The sequence below is a fragment of the Melampsora larici-populina genome (assembly GCF_000204055.1).
Source record: "Melampsora larici-populina 98AG31 unplaced genomic scaffold MELLAscaffold_21, whole genome shotgun sequence".
Classification (NCBI taxonomy): Eukaryota; Fungi; Basidiomycota; class Pucciniomycetes; order Pucciniales; family Melampsoraceae; genus Melampsora; species Melampsora laricis-populina.
Genome location: NW_006768785.1, coordinates 276,611 through 304,427, shown reverse-complemented (window position 1 = coordinate 304,427; position 27,817 = coordinate 276,611). Strand labels below are relative to the sequence as shown.

At 40.7% G+C, this 27,817-nt stretch overlaps 5 protein-coding genes across 5 annotated transcripts; 1 reads left to right on the top strand and 4 right to left on the bottom strand.

Annotated features, from left to right (window-relative positions):
- Positions 1-628: 628 nt before the first annotated feature.
- On the bottom strand, positions 629-1,718 carry MELLADRAFT_87466 (uncharacterized protein; the record flags this gene model as incomplete). The annotated part of the gene is made up of 2 exons (XM_007410563.1): positions 629-1,491; positions 1,559-1,718. 2 exons carry the CDS (start codon positions 1,716-1,718, stop codon positions 629-631), a joined length of 1,023 nt encoding a protein of 340 aa, XP_007410625.1.
- Positions 1,719-2,987: 1,269 nt separating this feature from the next.
- On the top strand, positions 2,988-3,585 carry MELLADRAFT_36395 (uncharacterized protein; the record flags this gene model as incomplete). Its single annotated transcript, XM_007410701.1, has 2 exons — positions 2,988-3,335; positions 3,442-3,585. Coding segments are annotated over 2 exons (492 nt in total), but the record flags the coding sequence as incomplete, so codon positions are not given.
- Positions 3,586-7,190: 3,605 nt separating this feature from the next.
- MELLADRAFT_63632 (uncharacterized protein) lies at positions 7,191-8,114 on the bottom strand (the record flags this gene model as incomplete). Its single annotated transcript, XM_007410562.1, has 1 exon — positions 7,191-8,114. One exon carries the CDS (start codon positions 8,112-8,114, stop codon positions 7,191-7,193), a length of 924 nt encoding a protein of 307 aa, XP_007410624.1.
- A 506-nt stretch (positions 8,115-8,620) lies between these two features.
- Positions 8,621-16,555, bottom strand: MELLADRAFT_56240 (uncharacterized protein; the record flags this gene model as incomplete). Its single annotated transcript, XM_007410561.1, is given in 17 exon segments — positions 8,621-8,643; positions 9,294-9,435; positions 9,494-9,528; positions 9,602-9,664; positions 9,759-9,772; positions 14,749-14,887; positions 14,951-15,019; positions 15,088-15,263; positions 15,326-15,472; positions 15,552-15,556; positions 15,622-15,730; positions 15,802-15,825; positions 16,056-16,094; positions 16,144-16,147; positions 16,163-16,235; positions 16,326-16,387; positions 16,463-16,555. 14 exon segments carry the CDS (start codon positions 16,232-16,234, stop codon positions 9,309-9,311), a joined length of 1,023 nt encoding a protein of 340 aa, XP_007410623.1.
- A 1,377-nt stretch (positions 16,556-17,932) lies between these two features.
- On the bottom strand, positions 17,933-27,256 carry MELLADRAFT_116631 (uncharacterized protein; the record flags this gene model as incomplete). The annotated part of the gene is made up of 14 exons (XM_007410560.1): positions 17,933-18,437; positions 18,515-18,570; positions 18,652-18,981; positions 19,058-19,345; positions 19,426-20,058; positions 20,137-20,373; positions 20,445-20,879; positions 20,952-20,990; positions 21,089-21,229; positions 21,305-21,466; positions 21,588-22,368; positions 22,459-24,294; positions 24,369-24,554; positions 24,629-27,256. The coding sequence occupies 14 exons, from the start codon at positions 27,254-27,256 to the stop codon at positions 18,339-18,341; spliced, it is 7,851 nt and encodes a 2,616-aa protein (XP_007410622.1).
- Between the last annotated feature and the right edge of the window lie 561 nt (positions 27,257-27,817).

Below are 27,817 nucleotides of genomic sequence, written 5' to 3'. Positions count from 1 at the left end.
TCCGTCCTCAAGTGAGAGCCAGAAAGGAGAGCTGCAGAAACGGTGGTCTTGATTGAGAGTGTAGGATATGATGGTGCGGACTGGACAAGTTGGATCGTCTTTCCTGTTGAGGATTACAATGGAAGAACCGAGATACTTTTTGTCGGTTTTATGATAAGGTAAGGTGTAAGATGCCGCAGTTTTGCAACTAGAGATGAAAAGAGAGAATCTTTTGATGGATTGTCAATAGTTGCAAAGAGCAATAGAATCACTGTTTGTTAACTCTCCAAGGTGGTGAAGGCCAGAAAAGCCCAGGGCGATGATGGTGTTGAAGAGCAGATCATCAAAAGTTGACAAGAAGATCTTGGGGCAGAGGTGAACATTGTGCAGAGTGAATGGTTTAGCACAACGGACAGGGACAGAGAGGAGTTTTTGACATCCTCGGACAGAGAGTTGGAAATGTCTTGGAGCTCTGGCTTCTACAACAAATGGGAACCGGTCTTGCATGCGAAAAACAATACCCGTTAGGTATTTGTTGGCATTGCTGAGATATAAAATTTGACAGGTTACCAAGACGAAATGAGCTAGGTTAACCTCAGTCGGGACAGGTTCAATCTCATGATCCAGACAAAATCTTTCAAAGCAATGTCTAGCCGATTTGTATTTGTTGATGGTGGAGGGCTCGAGATGCTTTGAGATGTGGAATTGGTTGAGGGCCTCTCTTTCTGAAAAAGAGAGTGGCATCCGCTTGACCATAGTTGATTTGCAAAGAGCTGGCATTAGAACGAGAAGAATTGTAATGTGGTTTGATACCTCTGTCAAAGGAAGGCTCCGTGGGGGGGAGGTAATGGTGGTTAAGGCTGGGAATATAGCCTCTGGCTTTGGTTAATCTGTCCCGAGACAGATCGTTGGCAATTTTGTTGTTGTCACCGGCAATGTGCCTGACTTTGACATTGAGATCATTCTTCAGCATGACTGAAACCGTGTGGCTGAATAAAAGACGAGCGGAATCAATTGGTTTGTGAGAGCTGAATAGGGCAACAATGGATGCGTTATCTGAGAAGATGGCAATGCGCTTGGAAGGAAGGGTCACAGCAATGTTGATGGAGGTTATGACATCCAGTAATTCCGCCCAAAAAATGTCACGAGAAGGATGAGGGAATTTTTTACTCCAGGCTGAGTTCAGTTTTGGGCACCAAATACCAATACCAGTCGGGCAGGCGTCGACAATGAAAGTCAGATAGGCGAGCTTGAGGTTCCAGAAAATTTTTTTGAGGATCTTCCTGCCGGACCAGTCTTTGAGCAAATTGGCAAGCCAGGTGAGGTCTTTGGTGATGGTTTTATTGCAAGGAACTTGAGCGTTACAAAGAGTTTTACCCGCAATTTTATCCCAGGATGACTGAATGGCCCATCTGCCCAAAGGGAAGGTGTTGACCGCCCAGTTAGACCAACCAGTGATGTGTTGCCAAGCCACAAGAGGCTGGGAGGAGGGTATGACGAAAGCACGGAGTGCTTCAATGAGGGCGAGTTTCTTGTCAATTGAGAGAGAGGGACAGAGTGTCACAGTTGATTGAATGACCAATGACATCCAATTCCGTGCCCCAAACCTGCTTCCCCCAAGCCCAAGGGATGTTGACAAAGCCAAAGAGTTTGAGGAAATTGGCTTGGTTAAGAGGAACGACGTGACCCTTGAATTGGACTAGATTGTAAGCGGAACCAACACCCCAGGAATCATTCATGTAAGCGTTCAGTTTGGTGATGCCAAAGATATGAAATGTGATCCATAGAATCAACAAAAAGAATGAACACCAAAGCTTAGGTGAAGCAGATGATCCAAAGTTGACGCAACAATTGGCGTGGAAAAGATTGTTTATCCTAAAAATCTGTTGGTATTGCCACTGACGCAAAACCGGAAGAATCCTGAAAGCCGAGTCCACAACTGATTTCCAAATGATGGAGGAAAGTTTCATAAAGTGCCTTTTGGCAAGGAAAGGCGTGAATGATGCTATACTATCCAGTTTTATTTGAATGTGATTGCGTTGGATAAGACTGTTTGGCGAAGAGTGGCCATAGCTCATATTGGTGCAGGTCCGAACTTTGCCAGTAACTGCATTTGTAGCGAGACAGAGTGGCAAAACCTTCATTCCTGGTAACAGACTTTGAAAACCCGGAGAATACCAACCAACAGCCATTTCTTTATCTCGAGTAAGTATCAAAGCAGCTTCTTCCTCTTTGCTGGAAGCGTGATCAGGATAAAAAGCCGCCTCATCTGAAGGTTTATCTGAGATGGGCCAAAAACCTTCTGTGAGGCCGAGAATGCGTACTTTCAGTTGTTGGCTGAGTAGGGACACACATTAGCGTTCCAGTTATTACAAGGCTGATCCGCAGTATCCACGCCCTTAGTTTCTTTAATATTGTAAGGAGGAAAACCCCGCTTGGTTCTCTTAGGAGTTGGTTTTTTGCTTGGAGCACAAGCACAGGGGCAAAAATTGATGCTCACAACTATGTGAGCGTTGAAATTTTCCTGTTTTATTCCCATTTGTTTCCCATTTGTTTCCCTTTTCTTTCCCTTTTCTTTCTGCTTGTCAGCTCATTATGTGATCAACAGAAACTGGGGAGATGAGTCAGGCCTCCCTCAGGCAACATTCTTTAGCAAAGAAGCCTGAGGGGGGGCTGGCCCATCTGCTCACTTCATCTAAGCTCCTCAGCTCATCCTCAGCGGCATCCCTTGACACCTGCTGATCTGGGGGACAACTGTGGCTGGCTGGGCCTTTGTCAAGCTATCCCCGTGTTGGGTTTTACAACACCAACCCAAACTGTTTTGGGAACAAGGGCAACTGGGTCGTCCCTGACAGTGTGTATTTCCCGGGATTCGCGACACAAGCGGTCGGTGTGTTTATGGCAAACTTGATATCTCTGTTGGACCCATCTAATTTCAATCTTGCTCCCTTACTCGTCACTCCAATCCTTTTCCAAATCAAGACTTTCAATTGCATCATGTGAAACATAGCAAGATAGCTCACTACCAAAAGAAAAGAAAATTCAAACTCGGACGTCAAACTGTTATGACAAAACTCGGTGCTAAGAGTATCCACACAGTCCGTGTCCGTGGTGGCAACATCAAACATCGTGCCCTTCGAATCAAGAGTGGAAACTTTGCTTGGGGATCTGAATGTGTGACAAAGAAGACCCAAGTGATTGGTGTCGTCTACAACTCGACAAACAATGAATTGGTTCGAACAAACACCTTTGTTAAGGGTGCTATCATTCAGATTGATGCTACTCCTTTCCGCCAGTGGTATGAGGCTCATTACGGTCAGCCTGTCACCAAGAAGGGCAAGGCAAGCCTTAGTCATGTTCTCTTTCCTGGCGCTCATTTCCGACCCAAGGTTCCAAATAGCTGTCTGAAAAATCCACTTTCTCTACGCCTTTCAGAAAGTCAAAGAGCCCACTGTTGCTGAGGCTCCTAAGGAGAAATCCAAAGCTGTCTTGAAAAAGCTCGAACAACAAAAAGCCACTGCTAAGATCGACCACACGTTGGAGACTCAATTCCAAGCTGGTCATCTTTACACCTCTATCTCCTCTGGACCTGGTCAAAGTGGTTGATGCAATGGTTATTCTTGAGGGCAAGGAGCTTGAGTGTAAGCTGGTCTAACTGTCACCCGCACAACCTAGCAATCGGCTGATCGTTCATTCAATTCCACCCCTGCTCCATTACCATACCATCCCCTCTCATCATTGCCTTTCATGCATTCTCTTCACTTTGTTCATAGTCTACTTGCAACAATTGAGGAGTCACAAGCAAAAGCACGCTGCATGAAAACTTACCTCTTATGTGCCCATGCTCCACTCTTGCCACCTATACCACCCTCTACCCTTGTTATGGCTTACAACTTGTCTGTCATGAAGCCTTTATCATGCCCTCAATGTCATACTACGTCTTTTTAGGTCAATTTCACAGACTTAATCCGCCCTTGCCCCTTTGGTTTACTACTACTTGAAGTAGCTTTCTTTTTGAGAATGTGCCTTAGCTGATCCCGGCTGATTTGATGTTCCCTTTTGCCTACGAATATTGATCGGTCACAAAGTTGCCCCAGACCTTATTGCGTCCCGTGTTACCCGTCTGCATCAATCTTCCTGATTTTGAATTCATCGGTTACCTGAAGTAATTGTATGGCACTTAGTAGAAGCAATCAATCATTGAAGTGGCAAACATTGTTCCCTGAGCAAGATGCCCCCTTGTTGAAGATCAAGGTGCCTTCAAAACCGCTGGGATTGTACTCGGCCTACAATGTAGTGCTCAGTTAGAGAAGTTCGTATGTATCAGATCTGTCGAATTCTGATCTGTCTACTCGCTGACTAGCAGTCTTGACCTTTGCTTTCAGGAAAAGCTACCAACAAGCAGCAAAAAACCTGGAAATGGTCAAATTGTGAGACTCGGCTTGCAGATGAAGGCTTCAATTTGAGATACGAAGCGTCCGACTCTGCGTACAAGAAGTGGATTACTAAACCGAACTGTAGTCTCACTGAAGATAAGGCTCGACAACTCAATCTTGACCTTATATCTCACCCAGTCTCTCTTATACCTATTGAGAACTTCGTCCCTAAGTATAAGTCCGGTCAGAACAAGAAGCAAAAGACTGTTTCAGAATCTGAAAAGGAACAAGACATACTTGGGAATGACATCAGCTCGGATATCTGATTTTCTCCTTTAACTTATCATCTCACTCAATTTCTTGTACATCTGTCTAGAGTAGCAAACTATCACCTGTAGACTCGATTTTTTACCACTTATGATGACTGAAAATATCAAGAGATTGATAAAGCTTGTGAACCTGATTTTTTGACTGGAATCTCATGAATCTCATGAATATTTAAATCTACCCATTCTATATTCAGTGTTGATTGGTATTCTCCAAGATATCCATTATGGACAAAATACCATAAAGCTGATTGATGCTATATGACTTTCATTGCCCGTCAAAATCTTCTCGTTTTACATGCAATGAATGATCTCATTTCAAATCAAAATTTTCTTGTTTTAGATACAGCTGGATCTGATGGTAGATAGATGAAAGTCTAAGGCAGAAATCGGTTTGAACCATTTTGAACTTGGATTGGTTTCTAAGATGAGATTGATTATATCAGGTGGAATGATTATTTGAGAGATATAAGGAGTCAAATTGTTCAGAGAGGTTCGACAAGCATCAAGTCGGGTCTCCAAAAGTTTAGAGCGTGCTTGTAAATCAGCTATTGATGTTGAAACCGTTGAGAGATTGGATTGAAATAAATTCAAAGTGTTGGTTAAAGGTTTTGGTGTCTCTTGAGATGACTATTGGAAGACAAAGAGTCAATAACCAGAATCGAGTTCAGAATGAGTTCAAGGTGGGATTTACTTACTTGGAGACGTGCTTGTAGATGTCTAAATTGATTCAACTGATTTGAATCTATACAGAATGAATCAAAGTCAGGGACATCATCACAAAGCTTAGACCTTGAAGAATACCATAAAGTACCAACCCAGATCAGCTGTGGATAAATGAAGTTGATGATCTTGATGATTTAGATATTGATAAAGGTTCAAATCCAAATAATTTGATAATCAATTATGAATTGAAACTTGAGATGCTAAAGTAGTATGAACTGTTTTACGAAACAAAGAAAGCATATCAAGTAAGTGTCAGTTTGGCTATCAAATAACCTCAAAATGAAAATGAATGGACAATTACTTTCTGGATCTGAATCGATTCCAGTAGATTGATATGATTCCAAAATCTAAATATCAAAACCAGTTTTTATTGATCAGTGAATCGAGAATGATAATAACCTGAGAATGATGATGATGATTGACATTTACTTTTTTGATGAATGATCTCCATTTCAAACGAACAAACTTTTTCTCCATTTTGATTAGAATCTGCTTGAGATTTTAAACGTACTCTACTAATACTGCTTTCCTTGTTACGACTTGAAAGTAGAAATGTAAACTGTACATGTTTGTTGGACAAAGAAACATCTTATAAGATAGAGATGTAGGTTAGTCATATCCCTTTTGATCTTGCGTGTCATGTTAGGTGGTGCGTAGGAGGGAGTGATAGGTGTTATGGAGGTGGTTATCGAATTGAGTGAAGTTTGCAGGTGGTTACCAAAGGTCTTATTGAATAGAGTGAAGTTCACACGTTTGAAGGTATGATCCGGTGTGCAAACTTCAGCCCTGGCTGGACCTTCACGGGTTGACGGTTATTTCTGTTGAGTCCCTTAAGCCGGATTTTGTTGAGTCCGAGTATGGAATTTCAAGAAATTCTTAGGGGTAGTGAGTTTGGGGAGGGGTTTACAGGTGTTCTCTGGTGGCACCTGTTGAGGATACAGGGTTCTGCGGTGCTTGGAGAGGTTCTGATCTGCTCTGAGTATGCCTCATGAGAGGATCCTGAATACTCATCTCAGAGACTGAGCCCAAAGAATGCTCATCCATGATGAAAATGAGCATTCTCCAGCAACGCCAAGCAAAATCTGAGCAAAACAGCCTGATCGCCTGAACACTACCAAACTCATGAATCAAATGATTCTGAAACAAAATGAATCTTTTTTGGAGACTTCAGGAAAGTCTACAACACTCACATAGTTGTGAGCATCAATTTTGGCCCCTGTGAAGGAGCTTTCCCCGCAGGGGAAACCCTTGATTTTTGAGGTTGTTGGGATTGTCGAGGTTGGTGAGGTTGAACAAAGTATCAAGACAAATAAGAGGAAGCTTCAGGAGAAGCTGGCTGATCCACAGATCTGGAATTAAGATTTTGCCCCTCAAAGATCCTAAGTTCTGGTGCAGCGTAGTCACCCCAAGCCAAAGAAGGCCTTTACGAAAAGACTTGGTGTAGCTCAGCATTGTAGTTCCTGACATGAGTCCAATGAATTCTAGATTGGTGACAACACAACTTGGCGATTTGTTCAAAATAGGATTTAATTGAATCCGCAGCCAAATAAAAAGTGGCAAGTTAGGCGTGCCTAAGGACCTCCATAACCCGAGTGAATTGGGACCTAAGGACCTCCATAACCCAAGTGAATTGGGACCTAAGGACCTCCATAACCTGAGTGAATTGGGAGAGGTCGCGAATGGTAAGAGGATTAGTAACTCCCTTAACGTCCATTTTCTTCGATTTTTGGTCAAAAAAGAAAATTTCAGAGGACGGTTTAGATTCCATCTTGCCCCATAATTTCTACAAGTTGATGCACTTGTATTTGAGGATATCTTTAGTGAGAGAAGGGGGCCAACTAGCCGGTTTGTTGGGAGAACAGTTGAATTGGTCAACATGATGATCAATGTCTGCCTTACAAACCGTGACCAACCTCTGGATAGATTTGGCCAGAGGAGAGGCAGATGTGTCCACCAACTCAGAGATGGGAGTGGCAAAAAACCAAGGTTTCTCAGAGCCGGGAACTGGTAAGACCATTTCGTCCTGGTCTTTGAAATCTGACTCGTAGCAAGACAAAGGAGGGGGGGTGACAATGATGTGAAAACCTTTCCCTTTGGATCTGGGAGCCGTATGTGCCGTCAATGGTGCTCTTTGGATAGGTTTCTCGTAGTTACAAAAGTGACGAGATTCACCACCTGTCTGAGGAGGATTCAGAGGCCGTTCACTTGAACAGCCCCGAGAACGCCCAACTCTGTTGGGACTTGACCTGAATAAACAACAAGGGGGGCTCCTTTGGAAATCCCTGGGAGATCTAGACCGTCTAGGCCCAATCCTGTCTGCCAGAGGGATTGGCCATCTAGATTTTCTAGCCGCAGAATGGGAACGTTGAGAGTAGGACCCAGTTGGTCTGCTGCCGGAGGCAGTAGGTTGTGAAGGAGGAAGGGGTGGAGTCCCAATCCTGGCGCCACCGTTGGTCTCAAAAAGATCCGGAGGCATCTGATAGAGGGAGATGCCGTCATGAGGAAGCTGGTATGACACATCCAGAACAACCGGAGTGCAAGAAAGGGCCTCTCCTGGTGGAGGATAGACACCGCCGATTTGGTAAACAAGGCGACCTGCAGCTTTGTCAAGACCGATGGTGATACGAGCAATGGTCGAGAAATGGTAGATAAAATTTGGGTTGGACACCAAGAAATAGTGAGCAACAGTGTTGCGAAGAACACACATGGGGAACTTTTTGCTACCACCTCTCCTATCATATTTGAGTAATGATTCATCAATTTTCTGGAAATGAGATGAATTGTTGTTGATAGCATTGCTAAACATTTTTTCAAGCAAAAAACAAGCTTAACGTATAACAAACAATAGAGAAACTTGTTGATAATGTGTATGATGAACAAAGATAATTGAAAATCAGATGGTAAAGTAGAAAGAGGAACTCAGTAGCTGAAAACCGAATTTGAAAGGTAACACAACATGATTCTTGTAAACCATACAAACTTTACCAACACGTCACAAGGAACCTTTCTCAGAAAGAGTTCCTAGATGGAGAGTCAAAAAAACAAAAACACCAAAAACACCAAAAACACCAAAAACCCGGAGATCAGGCGGCAGACACCTTGTGTCACGGCTTCCATACATGGAGCTGCAATACATCTTACAAGAGTTGAGTGAAGGAACGTTGCAAAAAAGGGGACATCAAAATTAGAGGACAGAAGAATAAATGGATTCAGAAGGTCAGGCTGCTAAGTAGAGGCTGGGAATGGGTCTCTTTTGCGTTTGGATACTTTGAAGTATCTGGTTCACGCTAAACGGCCGCGGAGGGCAGGCTTGAATTGAACATGTGAGAGATAGCCTGAACCGCATAGACACACAACTGAAACAGAGATATAAGATAAGTACATGTTCTATGGGCGGTTTGTGTGTCACACACCCCTAAATATAACATAATGCTGAAACATATCAGATTATTGAAATCACAAATAGAAGAATTATTAAATTTTTTGTATAGCTGAATTGATTAAAATGAAAATACAATATTTTTTATATATTTTTTAAATGAGCTACAATAATAATAAGTTGGGTGGGTGGGAGGTAAATAAAAAATATATCTACTGAAATATTTTGCAGAGGAAAGAGAGATTCAGGATGATGATGATGAATTCTAGAGAAGATTATGTTTTTTAATATAATGTTTGTTATGAATGAAGTGGGAATTTTTAGGGAATCACACTTCCTAATCATCCATTTCTTCAATGACAACATATTTGATCTTATTATGAGATGAAGAAATATTGCACATCATCTAAGAAGAAGTGGAGTGAAGAGACGCGTGACCCAGTACTCCATTATCCAAAACTCCTTTTCCCCAACCCATTCCCATCCTTCAATACTTTGTACCAACTACTATGGATATGGGTATTATGCTGAAGTATTTTCGTCAGATTCATCGGTGTGTGCGGCTTTTATGAAATCCAGGGTGGCATTATCAGTGGCAGAATGAATTGCATCCATCCTCCGTAGATTGTCTAAGATCAAGAACAGGGTACTTTGGAAGGTGATCACATTAGTTCTGTGACATCTGAAGATATGACTACTCTGCTTACATGTTCCCCAAGTTTGCAATGGTACTGTTCAGACCCTGTAGAATTGTAAAAAGTATTAAAGAAAGAAAAAAAAGATGCATGAATCTTGTCTATGCAAACACAACTTACAATACAAAGTATAAGCCAAAAGCTTTGATTGAAGATGAATTGACCGTTTTGAACTAAACACGCCTTGAGGGAAATGTAAAACATAAAATGAATTCAAGCAATCAAATATGTACATTTGGATTCAACATTAGAATTTAGATTGAAGTTTATCACATACTGCGGAAATTACTACAGCCGTTGTAAGATCTATCGGCATTTTTTTGCGACGATGTGTCGTCGCCGGATTAAATGAAGAGGTCCAAAACTCGAAAATCACCTTATGAGATCAAAAACTTTACTGCACCCGCTTTACATGTAAGTTTAAATTTCTCTCTCCTTATATTCCCATTACACCCCACCGTCCCATACAAAAGCCGGTTAATGGTTTTTTTTTTACAATTTTTTTTTGGGGGGTGTTCCCTGTTTACCGTTTTCGATTTCCTTCCAAACATCCCCTCCATCCACCACAATTCTCCATTTCTTCGTTGCTCGCTTCACCATCTCAAGCTTCCCATTGTCCCATTCGAATGTTCTGTCGTGGTTGAGTGGTAGTGGCTTCCGGCTACGAACACCACCCGGTTTTTTTTCCACCTCCTTCATATCACTTCAAAGATTCAGAAACCACCGATTTGGCCTTTACACCCAATCAAATCATCTCGATTTTGGTTCTTCACCATCTCAACAGCTGTCATCCACATCCTCATTTGATCCAAGATTCCTATCGTCAGTTTGTTTCTTTTTCCCTCACTACTTCTCAATACTGACATTGTGCTTTCCCCAGATGCCCATCAACACCTATCCCACCGAAATCAAGCTGGTCGTGGTTCGGATGGTCATGTGTGGCATGCGGCTCCACGACATTGTTTCAACCCTTGGCGTCGACGTTTCCCTCTCTTCGGTCCGCCGCTGGTTCGAGTTGTATCAGACCACTCGAGCCGTGATCACAAACCCCAAAAATCACCTGACTCCAGGTGCTCGCCCAGTTTTAGGGCCAGCTCAGCAGGATTTCATTCTGGAGTCACTTCAACACGATCCAACCTTGTTTTTAGACGAGCTTCAAGAGAAAATCTTGAATCGTTTTGGTTTTGTAGTCTCCCTCAAGACTCTTTCCAACGAACTTTGATTGCGACTTGGATGGACTCGCAAGAAGGCTCGCACAGTCCATCCAAATCAATCGGCAGAAGCGCGAGGCGCTTATATTGGTCACATCTTTGGCATCGATCCGCAATGCCTTGTTTTCACCGGTGAGTCACTTGTTCCTCTTTTTTCTTTAGTTATGATCCGGTACTGATATGATATCTTTCACAAAGATGAAACTGCAGTGAACAAACGCCATCTATACCGCGATTACGCACGAGCACCTCGTGGTGCACGCACTGCGCGACTCGAGAGGACCACTCGGTCTCAGAGATGGTCTGTGTTACCAGCCATCTCCTTAGGAGGCCTTGTGGCCTTAGCTATCCAGCCTGGCGGATACTCAAGAATCGATTTCGAGGCTTACTTAGAAAATCAGTTAGTAAGTGTTCATCTTTCTCACATTTCAGTATTAACAGAGGACTTATGGATTCATGAAATATGTAGTTGCCAGCTATGAACCCTTGGCCGGCTCGAAATTCGGTCCTTGTGATGGATAACGCTCCTATCCATCACGGAGGGAACATCGCCGAACTTTGCGAAACACGTGGAATCCGGCTACTCTACCTTCCAGCGTATTCACCGGATTTCAACCCGATCGAGTTGGCCTTTTCACCTCTTAAGTCACGTTTGAAAAGAAGCAGAGCCCTGCATCGTGCAATCAATGTGGCTGGGGAAGAGGTATCTATCTTTGTGACCTGTATGAATTTATTCACAGCACATCTGTGCACCAAAATGTTCCACAGTTGTTGCTATGTTTGATCTTTGATTTATCTTTCTTTGAAATCTCGATAATCTTTGATAATCTATGTTATATTTCGTAATTTCATTTATCCTTGATATTTAAAATTACTTAAGTGTGTGCCATTAGTCTTTTTAGCAAGTATGTTAGTCTTGCAATCGATTTCTTTCATCCATTTTTACACTAAGTCTGAACGCTCACAAAAAAAATTGAGAGTACCTTTTTGGTTAAAGGGCTTGGAAGCCTTCCATTTGATGAGCCTCTTCTTCGAGTGTGAATAAATATGTGAACGATTTTGGGCAGCAAGAACACACATTTGGAAAGGTTCAATGTTTTCATTATAAGACTAAGTTGATTGAGGGAACCTCACGGCTCTCACTTGACATAGGTTCATTTGTTTGATTCAATCAAAGATAATCAATTTGGAATTAATTCAATATTTTTATTATAAGAGCAAGTGGATTGAGGGGTCCTTACGGCTCTCACTCAACTTAGGGTCATTTGTTTGAATGGAAAAAATATAATCAATTTTGATTTAATTTATCATGAGGCACGAGACACAAGAGCCACTAAAATAATAAGTTGATTGGACATCATTCGACTTGTGCTCAGACCTTTTTGACAAATAGATAGACCGGATTCATGGTCGGACAACTTTTTGGACACACTTAGACATTTTTGGAAGGAGATAGGGCAACATCGGGATTGAGACTACGAGAACAAGGGAATAGATAACAAAATCAAAGTTCCCTCGATGTTCCTTCAAATCCGACGGTGTTTTGGGGTTACATTCTACACTGAAAGCGTAAACATAAACACGGATCGAGGCCGAAGAGTCAGTTCCAAGCCTGACACTTTGGAAGGCACAAACAAACCACTCACAATTTGACAAACGAGATTGAGCTTCAGTCATAAGCCGGTTAGCTATTTGACGGTCGATACCCTTGGAGGTCAGACTGCTTTCAGTCACCTGGAGGCTTGGGATGAAGTCGGTCCACGACTGAATCCCAGCTTCTTTGATCAGGGTTCGTGTCTTGTCATCTTCAAACCCAATGTCGCAGTCGGCCAGGAACTTTTCCAATTCGACCGAGTGAGAGGTCGAGGGGCGCTCGAACTCGATCGAGATGCTGCGAGTGTCACTGTCACTTACCCAGTTGCTTTCAAACTCACTAGAGACATAAATTGGCTCGTTGATGGTATTGCTGAAATCTGCAGCAGGTCAATAAAAACATCTCCAGTTAGTTATTATATCCAAGCAGCTATTCCAAAAAAGTTAGCTCACCCGGGTCAACCTTGATCTTCTTCAGATCTGGCTTGATATCAAGCATCTCACCCGGGTTGGAGGCAACCCGTTTTTCACCTATCTTCACGATGTCGGACTTCATATCGGGCATGGAGCTAGAATGGGAAAGCAAGGATTTTGGGTAGATAGGGGGCTTCCTGGAACCGGATCCACCGATCGAGAGTTTTGAAAAGGACCATTTGCAGAGTCGAATCCTCCTGGTCGTCGAGATTTATCTTGTAAACGAAGTTGAACATGATGATCCACCCCCATGTCTGGGTGGATCCACCGATTCTTCTTGATCTCGTAGCGGAACTCGGAAGTATTCGGCGGTATGTCAGTGGTCGCAATGTTGGCCACCTATATTAATAGAACAAAGTTAGCAAACTTTGTTGTCGAAAGGGTGGAAATTAGCACTTACAGCTCCTTGCGCCCAAATCCAGGCACCGTGGTAAGTCAATTTATATTGGCAGGTGGGATCCCAGGGCGTAGTTAGTGTCTTTCCAGGTCCTCCGTTCGACTTTTCAATAGCATGTTTGCTAAAGATCTCGTTCGCAAGAGTATGCAACTCTCTTTCTTTCACCGCTTCCTGTGAAGGAAGATAGAACCGGGGGATTTCAATAAAAAAAGGCAAAATATTAAATATAATCACTCACCTCGGATTCTTGAACGCCTGACCCGCCTCCCGTAGTCATGGTGATAAGCTTCTTAGTAGCAGATGCCTGTCAAAGCAAAAGATTTAGACTCAACAAAGAAAGAGTAAGAAAGAGGAGAACATTGAGAAGAAACATAACTTGCCATATTAACCTCCTTAGCCTTGACTTGCACCTTATCGTTTTCAATGGCAACAATACATTTCTTATTTGTAGATTTTTCAAGAGAAGTGACCAAACCTTGCCATTGATCATAATCCGCGAGATGGAACTTGGAGCGTCCGATAGTAGCCACCCACTTTAAATCGGGGGATAATGGACTAGTGAGAATGATCTGTTTCATCCCACCCTCGTACTTTTCACAGGCATCAGCCACCATCTCCTTGAATTCAATCAAACTCTTGCCAAAGGGGCAAATTTTTGGTTCGAGTTTGCCGTTGTTGATTGCTTTGGAATCGATTAGGTTAAGTTTGGAACTCTTTGCAGCCTTCTTACCAGCCGCGACCTTGGGAGCGCTTGGATCCGGAGAATTTATATTGACCTCCTGATCGGTATAAATCTTGAATCTGACCTCGAAAGTCATCAAATTGTTTTGATCGAAAACATCTCGACCGGGAGTGCCGACTTTCAATAGAGGATCTTGTCTGTTACAGGTTGCTCGCCTATCGTCTCCAACCCGTTGATCAGGCAATTCAAACACTGAAGATCGAAAAAGAATCAGTTGGAAGGTCAAGAGAGGTTGTGTTAAAGATGGACTCACAAGGGTTCATGTGGGCAGCCGAGGGGTTCGCAGCCGGTGCCGTCAAAGGAGAGTTGGACATTTCGGAACACTGGAAAAATCAAGATTAACATAGGATCATGTGAAATAGGATGGATACTACGAACATGGAACGGAAGAAGTTTGAAAGAGAGTTTGTGATGAATAAACGGATAAAATTGATACGACGATAGTGTCAATTTGGTAGATAATACGCGAAGTGTGAAAATGAAAATCGATTCGATGAGATCAAAATGAAGGATCGTGGCGAATTGATGGAGCAGGTTGGAGGTGGAGTATTTGAATATCGAACAGTAGGGTCCTTTCCTATCGAGTGACATGATTGGCCTTTGGAGAAGGGTTTTTCCGGCCATTCGTTGGGGTGATGGATAGCCGGAATTGAGAGACGAGTGAGGGAGATTACGAAGACGTATGAGATGGAAATCTAAAGAAATGCTGAACTTGTCTGTCCGATCTTTTGTCAAGGACAGTATAGTTTAGTCTGAAAGTGCCAAATTTTTGAGTTTTGGACTTTGAGAGAAAAATCCGGTGACGACACACCTTCTCGAAAAACTGCCAATGGATCTTACAACGGCTGTAAAAGGAGATTTAAGAATATGACTGCAAATTCTATCACGGTGTTCAAAAAGACTCCTTGCAGTTGTCGTTGGACTGAAACATCCAATTCTCTTCGAGTCTTGAAGCTTTGGAATAATAAATATACAAATGGAATATAGAGCTGATATAAATTGAAGCATGCGTTTTTAGATTGAGATCTCTTACACATGAATGAAGGACTTACCAAAAATGTTAATATATCAAAGAATATATAAGAATCTGAACCCACCACGGTGTAATGCACCACAAGATCCTAATTGAAGGAATGAACTTATATCTTCAGTTGAGCTCATACCACTACATTTCAAAAAAAAAACTAACCATATGGGGTTTTGCCGGTGTGATTGCAATGACTTGAGATAGCACACGAGTCACGCTGCAAGTAGCTGGTGAACAGGAGGGCGCCGACTCCCGTAGAAGTTGAACAACGGGAATCACCAGGTCTTTGGCGCGGTGATACTTCAAGGTAACTTGGAAGAAGGAGGTGACAACCGCGGCTAAGATATGAAGAGAGTCTTAGAGAGTTTTATGTACCGTTGCATTGAAAGAATAAACTTACCAGTAGGTGCAAATACAAATACCAACAATGATATGTTCAATGCCCAAATTGCTGTGGTTGAGAGCAATCTTCCTGTGGGATTCGGGCTTCGTGAAACAGCTCTCTGTTTGACCAAAGCAAAATGGCAGACGCACAGCCAAAGTATGACTGAATGGCCGTTTGTTATTAGTCGGAAAACATTTTCTCAATATGTGATCAAGGATCGACATCGAGTCAAATTACTTACTGCTACAGAGTCTCTGATCATGTCAGTCGCGACGAATAAGATGGCGTAATAAGTCATAAAGGCTCACCTAGCGCATGCAACCGTGACGGTAAATTTAACGCCCAGTATGAATTTGGGCCATCTCTGGTCTAATTGACCAGATCGTTCAAACTCTTCGCAGATAATTTCGATCACCGCGACTTGAATATTTCAAGGGGATATGTCAGATCAACATCTTAAATTTAGCCGAAGTTAGAAAAGGCCAGCTTACGGATACTGTATAGAAAGTAACACAATTATGGGATACAAAGTTGAATCCGGGAACGGTCCCGGATTTTTTCCCAAATTTCCAAATCGAGTTGAAATTTGGGAAAAAAGAGGTGTAATGGCGGATGGAGCAACCGGGGATTCAAAGTTAAAAAAATCCGGATTTTTTCCCAATATCCAAACTACCGCTAAAAACGGTATTTGGAAATTTGGGAAAAAATCTGGGACCGTTCCCGGATTCAACTTTGTATCCCATAAATGCACAGTGGTTTGCACGATCAAGTTGTATCAGTCCCACTGAAGGAGCGGATCAGCTTCTGTGCAAAATTAATCGGAGTAAAATGACTTGAAATCCACTCACTGGCATTCAAGCCAATATGGTATATTTTCTTTGTCTTGGAGCGGGCATAAAGGATATAAGTTGATTGAAGAAACATTCTGAACAGGCAGTTGGGCCAGTGTCAAATAATTCATCAACAAAACTTGACTTTTATGTTGTTGTACGCATTAGAAGCAAGAGGCTCTCACATTAAAAACTCTACTGCAATAACGTATTGAACATAACGCGACCAGGAGGGTTGTGGGCATGGCTGCGGAAGTCGACAGAGAGAAGTCAGATCAGAAAACTGTTTAACAAAGAATGAGTTTGGGAGATCAAGACGCACTAGAAGGAAGGTCGCGATATAATCAGCTGTCGCCTGGTATGGATTGATGTCCGCAGGTAAGTGAAGAACAAAGTGAAGGATTCGATCTTGGATAATTTGAGACATGGCGAGGCGAATATTAAGGGAGTTGAACGACGAAAAGATGTAAGCAGATATTGAGCTCAAGTTGAGAAATTATATAGGGCAGGTCAAGTTCGACTTTTTTGCGCAAGGGCAGCGCAGAATTGCCGAGGGCATGGTCGGATTCGCGGAAAAATGGGAACGTTTCCAAAAGAAGCTTCCGAACAAGCTCTAGGAACGTTCACATTCACAGATAGGCGTCATACCACTTTGCCACTATATCCAGATTGGAACGTAATTGGACAGCTATTCCACTCGCACAGCCACAGGTCTTTTGCCCTTTGTCAATGTACTTGATTGTTAATTTTTGTCAACTCTGGCCTCTGAGTTCCATGTACATTTCAGTATAATAGAGGGCGATTCAATGCTAGATGCATTGGTCCAGGTAAGCGATAGGTTCAAACACCGAGAAGATTTGAACAACTTAAAGTTACTCTGAGATTCTTGTAAGAATGCGAGCACCGAGCATTTAGTAAGACGTATCACGGTGATCCATCGACCTGATCCACCTTGTAAGCATTTGAATGATCCATTGTTTAAATGACCGGCAACTCCGAGGAGGATAGACTGTAACGTAGTAATATGTGGTCAATTTCATTTAGCACAGTGGAGAACGGGAAAGTGCATATAGAGTGCAACCATAATCCAACACAGACGAAAGTGGAATGATGTGACAATACGTTATATTGAGGTGCTACATGGAATTTGATTGGCGCAAAGGGATTTAAGAACGGTGATTACAGGGAAGGTTCCAAACTGCCCTCCCCTAAGAGGGATCCTGGGTTCTAAATTCTTTCCATCAGAAGAAATCTGCAAGTCCACGGGTATCATACATATCTTTGAAATGCTAAGATTACTGATCAACATTTTTTTCATTGAGATGAAGACATTGCCTGCAGATTAAAAGGCAGGATTTTGATGAATTTGATCTTCCATAGAGATTTGATGTACTTTATTATAATGTGGTGAAAACTGGGTATGTTATGCAAATGTAATTTAATGAGATACTCTTTTGAAAAGCCAAGAGGTAAAAATACCATAATCTAATATCAATAAACCAAAAGAATATGTGCAAGAACACATGGGCAAGTCTGGGGTATCAACTTCAATGTTTTTTGTGTCAGGCAATCCAAGTACTTTAAAATTTTCCACCTCTGTGTCATGCTGAGCTCCTTTCTCCAAATTCATCTTGCTACTTGTGAAGGAAAAGGCAGACTCGAAGTTGCATGCTGTGCCTCTTGTCATTGTCAAGACGCTTCATACACTATCTTATGTGAATATCAATTGTGATACAATGTAATGAGATACAAATACCTACTTACGAGTGATACTCTTCATGAAAAAAAAAGTAATCAAGTGATACAAATATCAAAAATCCAATTCAAGAAACCCAAAACCAAAGTCCAAGAACAAAGAAAAAAATGAAATTATATTTGTTTTCCTAAATCTAAACAAATCATAAATAAACTAAAGATTGTATATGTCCAATATAATAAAAATCCTATAATTCAAAATCAATTGTTTTGTTTCCATTTAAAATTTTATATTAAAATCAATAATCATAAGTAATTCCAAAGAAAAATAAATAAATAAATCATCCAAACCAAACCAAGAAAATTCAAGTAAATCAAAAAATGACCATCAATTCTTACAAAATTTATTAATCTAAAAAACCAACTTTCTTAAACCCAAAACCTTCCAAAACAAAAAATAACTCAATATCATTCAATCATTTCATCATTCAATCCTCATCATTTCACTTTGATTTTTTCTTTGATAGTCTTTCTTCAACTAAACTTGCTGTAACTCTAGTCAACTTCAATAATTTCTCAGTTGAAAAATTCTCTGCTTGAGCCTTCAAAGGAATGAGTTTAAGAAACGTCTGGTCAGTTTGTTTGTTGGTGAAGTGAAATGTAAGTTAAACAAACTTACCCTGATATCTTGTGTGCTCTCAACCAACTCATTTGTTTCATTCACCACTGAATGATCTAAACAAAATCGAAGTGAAAGATAATTAGTTATTTTCTTCGAATGAGATTTACTTACTGATAACAAATGAGTAAACTTACCATCTTGGTTTACCATTGGCCCTTTTGGCACCTCAGGCTCCTTCCGTTGACCAAGCGTGCGACTCCTCAAACTTTTTCTACTTCCACTCGATGATCTAGAAGATACAGAATGAGATCGATCTAATTGAACCCTCAATAAATCAGGATCAATCTTTGAATGGCTTAATTCCCCTTTCTGACTTCCATCTACATTCTCTAAGCCTTGATCTGAACGAGATGAAGAACGTGTCAAAGGTCGTTCAGATCGTGTGACTCGTTCTAAAAGGATTGAATCTGGTTGATAAGAATCTAAACCAATCTCGGAACGCCGAGGACGTTTCGTGGCGGGTGCTATTGTTTTCTCATATCGAGAAAAGATGGGTAAGCCACCAATTTGACCACATTTAATTCGAACGTCAAGACTCACACATCACTCTTTCATTCGACCTATCATCTTCAAGCTTTCTGGTGTTACTTATCTCTTCAAGTTCATCGTCAGACTGATCTTCGTCGTCATCATCAGACTGATCTTCGTCGTCATCATCAGACTGATCTTCATCTTCTAGACTTTTCTCTTCCCTTGACTTCGATTCCCCGGTTGTATGAAGATCAACTTGACTGATATTCGAGGAGGGCTGTGGAGAATGTGATGATAGCTGACTACTCGACGAGTGTTCTAAGCTCATCCGAAGACGAGCTTGAGATCGTGTGCGAGCTAAGATCATACAGATTTCATCTCATAAGCTACTGATACAGATGTTAACAATAAATTAACAAATCTCGAAAACAACTTACCGATAGGTCGACTACCAGAGTCATGATCGATTTGACTACTACTCTGCTTACTACTACTCTGACTTGTACCTCTTCCTTTGGGGTCAAAATACCTCAACGGGTTGTACGGGATAACAACAACAGGTGAGAGCATCTGGCGACTTTTTCGTATCGATCGGCTATTTGCTGATGTAGGGATATCTACACTTTCAATACTCTTCTCACACTGATCAGTGCTATCGACTTGAGTACGAGTGGTGTTAGGAGGAGCCAATTCAGCCCATGGGTTTGCTTCCAGAGATTCCGATAGAGTATATGAGAAGGCTGTTGGTTTGATATCTAGTGAACTTTCATCTACAGGTGTCCAATTAGGCGTATCACTCTTCTCATCGTTGGCAATGACGGTAGAATGATGACCTTCGCGACTTGAAAGTTTATCAGAATGCTCCACTTCCGCATCACCGATGGGGGTGGTAGAATGACTTTCGAGTAGCAGGTCATGTGATCCTTCAGGTATATTACCTCCCTCGGTAGCAGGATCTTGACAAGTTACTTGCTCCTCATTCACGTTCTTTTCTATTTCATCGGATCTTTTCTCCTCAACTTCACCACCAATCGCCAAAGAAGTACTAGAGCTTCTACCGAGTAACAAACCTTATTAAACCAATGAAAAGAAACCAAGAAAATTAGTTGATCTGTGTTCCCCATGTTGAATAAATGATAATAACTTACTCATTCGAGTTCCAGATAACACCACCACCTCTTTCGTATGATTCATAGTACTACTACTCATACTTAAGAAACTAGGAGATCTAAGGCTTGTTCCACTCTTTTCTCCTTCCAGTCGTTCAACTTCTTTTCCTTTCTCCTTACTTGCTATAACAAAATTGACTAATCGTTTTGTAGAAGATATATTGACAGGATCGTACGTGTTCTCTTCATGTCCGGCTCCAGAAGGAAGTTTAAGACCTGTACATGAATCGGTTCTCAATTGAGCATTCGTCTCCTTTTTCACCCCAGAAAATTGACCTCACACGTACTTTGATCTTTAACAGTCTTATCCAAACTTTGAACCTCTTCCTCGTTCCCTACTGATTTATCCCCCTCGGCGCCACTACCGCTGTCGACGAGTTCTGTAAAGCTCTCCGGACTTTCCTCTACATCTTTATCAACACTACTTTTTGTGAAACCGTCCGCGTCTGTCATGTTGTGGTCAAGCTCTCTATTGGGCTCTGCATTACTCTTGCTCGCGACTTCGATCGTGTCCTCGCAGTTAGCATCTACTTCCTCTGACGTCTTCACCTCAGGAGTTTCGATCAAAGGTTCAACTTCCTCTACCACCATTGCCTGAGGAGCTTCGATTGTAAGTTCAGTATCAGTAGTCTCCGAACCATTCTGAGTAAGCTGTTCTTCATTGTCTTCGACAACCATACCACTGAATCCAGAGTAACTTGTATCATTTTGCTTGATTCGATCTACCAAAGCAATAAAACATAAATTTAGTAAACGAAAGAAGAGAAAACAGGAATTTGAAAAAGATTACTTACTAGACCTTCTTCTCTTCCTTAGACCTCTCTCTTGAGAATCTTGATCATTATTTACACAAGTTCATTGTATCAAAGTAAAAAAGATGAGTTGATTATCCTTACCTGACATTTGGTTTAAAAAGACTGAAAGAACTAACCTTCATGACTAGTTACACTAATAGTACGTGACCGTTTACCAACTTTCTTTGGACTTTGAGTATTTGATTTTCCTTCTTTTTGATTCTCTGATGGTATTCTACTACTACTACTACTACCACTACCACCAACAGCAGATAAAGCTACAAAAAAATAAATGAAACGTCATTCAGTTTTGTTTGTTTCCCTTCAAAATAAACATTCAAAAGAGAACTAACAAGGACGAGTATTCAAATTATTGTTAACCTTAATCAATGTCTTTTCTCGTTTCAATAAAGTCTTCTTAGGTTTTCTTGAATCATCTTTAGGTAATTCATCTTGACTAAATTGATCATTTTCTGAACTGATGATCAAAGATTGAGTAGATCTAGAACTGTGACCTACAAATGATTTTTTTTGAAAAGAAAAGTTCAAGATTCATTAACAATTCCTATGCCCTTTCCCTTCTGGTCTGGTTTTGAAGAAGAAGAGTTTTGTTGGAAAAAGGAAAAAGACACTTACGAGTACTTCTTCTACGATTCTTAATCTCTTCCCTTTCTTTACCTTTTCCTTTCTTCTTCCCTACAACCGTTTCTGATTTCTGATTTGATCTTTGATTCTTGACTTGATCAACTTCCATATCACTCATGACTTTACTATCTTTAGATCTAGAGAATTCCGATCCGATTGAACTTAATGAGCTAGACCGACTCCTCTTGAAAACTTCTTGATCTTTCTTGGGTGTAACCTGATCTGTTCGTTCCATTTCTGGTCCATCGAGTACATTCGATCCTGATCCGATCGAGCTTAATGAGCTAGACCGACTCCTCTTGAAAGCTTCTGTATCTTTCTTGGATGTAAACTGGTCCGTTCGCTCCATTTCTAGTTCATCTTGGACATTCGATCCTGATCCGATCAAGATACCTTCCTTATTGACTACTTCCTCACATTCTTTAAGATTTTCTCGTGGTGGACTGAACATCGACGAATCAGTTGGTTCTTCTACTTCGACTCGGCTTGGATCCAAGACCAAAGGATCAGTATCTTCACCGCCTTTTTCGATATCTACCATAACATGAGTATTGAATAACGATTTAATCATCTGATTTTCTTCTGATAAAAAAATCCCATTCTTAGTTTTTGAGAATGGTAAAAGAACTTGATTAACAAAACCAAATTGATGATCAAGATCAAATGATGATGATTCAAATGGTATTAAAACCAATTTAATGAAATTTTCTTGCATTTCTTCTGGTATAATTCCTTCATATGAACTATACCGATTAAGACATGCTTGATAAAGCTATAGAAAGATCAAGATGGGTATTAGTGTCAACTTCAAAGACGATGATGCCCATGTGTGTGTGGGAATGAAACAATGATTAAGACTAACCTGATCCGTACCATTACCAATATTCTCTAAATGACACTCTAAATATTTTACTAATCCATCACTACAACCTATCATCATTCTACCAAAACTTTCATCACTACACCTACCCAAAAACTTAATCAAATCAATTAAAACTTCACTAGAACTGATTTCTAAATCAATTTGAACCGCTACTTCACTTGAATGATCTGTTACGTTGACAAAACTTAATAAATTCAATTCAATCAATTTGACCATCCAAGTTTCAATAGGTACTTCATCCCAATCTACTCCAGCTTCAATTAATTTCAATAAATCACTTGTAATCTTTCGACTGATTTTACCAATCGATTTCTTTAAGATTTCTTCTTGACAATCCAAACCTAAACTTGATATTTCTCGACCTAACAAATTCAATAATTTAGGTGATCCAAATGATTTACGAGTTAAAATTAAATCTTTTAAAATCATTTCAATCAAATCACTATATTCAATTAAATCATTTTCAAGCTTCGTTTCAGTTCTTTCTTTCAAGATGTTTTGACTTTGACCATCAATTAAAAACTTCATCAAATCTGATAATCCGCTGATTTTTTGACCATCACGCTCAATGATTTCTTTTTTCATTAATTCATCTCCCATTTCATCTTTTAAAACTAAATATAATTCACGAAACCTTAAGATTCTTAACCGATTAGATAATACGAAATCATTTTGACGATTCAATAATGTTTCTTTTAAAACTGATAAAACTTCCAAAAAGGCTAAATTAAATTTAGGTTCAATCATCTTCCAACTTGCTTGTACTCTTTTTAATGATTTAAGATAAGCTTTCCATATATTTAGGATTGGGATTGGAATAATTTGAAATGTAGGATCTGAAGGATCATGAATCCATTGAAATTCATTCGAGTTTGAAATCGAATTCATTGAATTTAATGATTTAAAAACTAATGAAATCAAATTTGAAGATCTACAACAAATCCAAAGTAAATCTAATGATGGGATTTCTTTAGGTTGAATTAATGATTTAAATCCTAATTCCGAAAACTTTTCTAAATCAATCTTAGATGGTTGATCAACTTTAATAGGTGGATCATGATAAACTGGATGTAAAAATCTTTCTAAATTCCATTCAAATTTTTCATTTTCATTGATTTCATCAATTCCACCACATAATGCTATAATGATTTCAGATGCATAAAGTCGATGATCATCAATTTGACTAAGAAGTAAATTCGGTAAACTAGGTTCAATGATCTCTTCCCAAATAATATCTAAATGTCGAAACCTTGATGATTGTGCTACACTCTCTAACCATTCTTCTGGTCTGATCACTGGAGTCGTTAACATCAGAGTAGGTACAAGTAAATACTTTTGTACACATCCTATCGTACCATAAAGAAATGCTGAGATCGAATGATGTAAAGTAGATCGTTTGATCATCACACTTTTTCCAATCTGAGTAGGAGGACGAGGAGCGATCTTGGGTGGAATGTTTGCTCCATTACCAGAGTTCATTTTACCAGTTCCTAGTCCACAGTTAAGATTCGGTTTACGAGAATGATCAGCAAGTCTAAGTAAATCATACTCTACTAATCTTTGACCATTAAGTGACATAACAGGCATGGTTGAATTAGATGTAGTATGAGAAGATAAGTTTGAATTCGTACGCCAAAAGGATGAGTTATGAAAGATTTGTAAAAAGAAAGATAATTGAGTTTTATCTAAACCCCAAATCTCTTCTGATTTCTTGGCTTGTAAATTCTCAATACTCCAAATGAGCATTACTAAGATATAATAATCCCAAAGTTGATAAGCTAGTTGTTTCACCGGTCCATCTTTCTGTAATAATATCTATAGTAGTAAAGGTCAAATGGCAAATCGATGAGCTAAAACTCTTGAATAGAAGATGAGAGGACTAGTCTAACCTGAATATGAGGCTTGAAACATCGAGTGACCGGAGGATCGGTTCGACGGATACGTTTACCAAGTAAAGCAATCACCGTTGCCATTGAGCTGATCACCCAACCCAGATCACCCACTTTAAACGATTCTGAAAGCTGTTTATTAAGAACTTGCCAAGCCCTAGGACTAGACTGTCCAGTGAAATGCGCCTATGAAAGCGTTTGTTTCGTCAGTATTGAGTCAACACTAAACGAATCCCGCAAAAAAATAAAGAATTGCTTACAAATGTATACGTTGAAATCTTTTCCCGGAAATCTTCTTTCTTACTCTTTTGAGCATCTGAGAGGCTCTTCCCAGATTGACTATTTTCCGAAAACCCCAAAGAAACTGCAGACTGTCTCAATCCTTGGTTCCAATCTGATTTTGTACAATTGATCAATGCACCTAATCCTCTCAACCCTTGATGTCTCAAAGAGCTGGCTTCAGGTGAAACAAGTGCAGCAAGAAGTGGATCAACAACCCTACTGATGCGAGGTAAAATTTGTTCAGGTATCTGTTTGATCAATTGTTCTAAAGCCCCAAGTCCAAGTAACAAAACTCGTTTCCCTTTATCACCACTCTTACCCGCTGAAAGATAAAGTGTATGTGAGACAGCATCGATGATATGTTGTGAATGAGGAGCAAGAAGGTTTAAACCAAGGCTTTGAGACTTGAAGATATGATTAAATGTTCCAATCACGGGTAAATTCTTTTTACGCCTCAGAATTAATGAACCTGGTATATCCACTAAGAGTGAAATGAGTCTTTGAGTATGAGCTTCAGCAAAATTAACCATACAACGTGGCCAACTCCAAAAAAGTGCAATACATCTTAGTCCAGCTTGACCCGTCTCAATCTCAGCTACACGTCTTCGGATCTCGTTGGTTGAGATGCCCACCTTTTCTGAGGGTGACGAAGATTGGAGTGTAGGCTTTGAGGCGGTTGATGGCTGGGCTGCTGATGTTGATATTGAGGTCATTCTAGATAGGTCACTACCCGCATCGATGCTGGTATTTGGATTACTTGCTACACCAGAGCTTGACCCGATGGGATTCAACTCAGGTAAATTGGACTGAAGTCGACATAAATTCTCAACTTCACGTACAAGACATGCCATCAAAGAGCTTGCCAAATCATCTACAAAAAGTTTGGACAATCGAGCTTCCTCATCTACTTCTGCTAATAGACCTTCTTTTAACCAATACTGTCTCAGTAAGGAAAGATTGTGATGTAAAGAAAGATAGGCTTCTTCGACTTCTCTGAGCGTGATGACGGCTCTTGGTAGAGATTGAACATCACTGGGTCGAATGATTTGTCGATCAGGCGTTTGAGGTGGTGCATGAGAAGCTCGAGAGGTTACAGTGGAAATCCGGGCACCGGTTCTTCTGGAGGTAGACGAACCCAAACACCGAGCGCGCTTTTTCATCTTGGTTTTAATCTCTAAAGGTTCGAGTCGAGGGTTATGAATGGGAGCACGTGGTAAGATGTCCTTGGGTTCTCTGGGACTACCGAGTAGATTGCCTAATTGACCAACTTGTTGTTTTTGTGGGCTAGTAAGTGCAGCTAGAGGTGAGACTGGATCTAATCTCATTTGGTTAGGTGGTGGAAGAAGTGAGGCTTGAAGGGTCAATAAACTAGTACGCGCAGCGGCAATGTAGCAATCTTCTTGTGTAGGCGCGTCCGGCACAAGCTCGGACACGGTTTGACCATCATTGCCGTCCACGGAGGATGCCTCATCGTCAGTTTGATCCCCAACATTCTCGGATGTTCTTTGCGCTAGGGAACGGCCTCGTACAGGTTGAGTAGATGAAGATGCGGATGGTAAAGTGGACTCAAGGGGTCTCGTACTGATATTCATCATCCGACCTTGAGCAGCTCCAGTGATTGACAAAAGAGCTCTAGACGCGTTATTAGAGGCTAGATGAGATCTTCCAGGAAACATGTGAGCTTCAAAGGTCAACTTTGGTCTACCATTAGAACGAGTGGCTTGTTCAAGGGATTCGGCAATATGAATTTGAGTATAGGTTTTCTTCAAAATAGGACGTGGAACTGATCCATCCTCTTCATTGGCTGTGGTAGGGCCAGCGAGGGAAGTGTCCGACACCGAGAAAGAGGTCAGGTCTCGGCCAAGGTTGAGTCTTTTCGCATCGAGAGAATAAGCTCGGATACGCATATGACCATTGAGATTGCGAGGCAAAAGTTCCTGAACTATTGCCTCATCCGAGCCATCGGAATCTACGGCGTCTTCATCTTCATCTATGAGCATATCAGCTTGGTTAGAGGTCTTCTTGCAAGGCGCAGAGGCAGAGAGGGTTGGACTCTGAGTACGATGAATGGGTTCATTTGAAGGACGACCATGAAAATAAAACCTATCCAAAGATTTTGTACTAGATCGATTAGCTAGAGGAGAAGTAGGACGAGAGCGAGGTAGATCACGACCATTGGAAAGTTGCTTGGTTGAAGGTGTGATAGGAGCACATTGAGGGTTTGCCAGTGCGAGTCTGGCGCGTTTATGATAATCGGAGGAGATTGCTTTGTTTGATTGATCTGATGAATTGATAGATTGAGATGAGACAGTCGAAGGTTTTGACTTGGATCTATGATTTGGTATACTTTGAGCGCTTCCAAGACGTTCTTCGTTAAAGACCACTGATTTCCGTTTTGAAGGTACTAAAGGTGGAGTTAAAGAAGGAATCGAAGTAGGTGGAGAAGGTAAAGTTTTTCTAGCTTTAGTTAAAGGTGAGATTGATTTGATTGAAGTTTGATTGATTTGATGATTGAGTAACTTTCTTGATGATATTTCGCGATTTTCCTTTTCTGAATTGATGAAATGATGTGGAGAATGATTAGTTAACGGTGATGGTAAAGACATGATTGATTGATATTGAACTGATATTTGATTAATGAAAGTGAGATGGATTGATTGAAGAAAGAAAGAAAGAAAGCAAAATATGTAGTAGGTCAAATGGCTTATTAGATTAAAACACCTTAATACTAAATTTTCATTTGTTGACTCTTTCTTCGATTTACGCGTCACACGCGTTTTGACCTTTTAATCTCAACCCAAACAGATCATCATTTCATAGCATATCACCTTTCCATACACTTCTTCACTTCAATTGTATCTTGCAAACCCCTTTCAAAAGCCTGCATATAATCAAACTTGGCATAAATTTTCAGCGGCAAATACTACCTTTTTGTATCAAAGTATCTCATAAATCTACCTCAAGATTCATATCTTCAAGTCATGATCGGACTGATCGTCTATATCCAAGATAACTTACAAAAGGCCTTGAGAGCTCAAAGCCAATCCATAATGAAACCAATTCAACTTGAAAGACAATCAAGTTTGTTGCATGATGGTTTATTGAGAAAAGACACATCTAAGCTCTATTTCATCCGTATTTGATCTTATCTCAATGAATTATGCCAT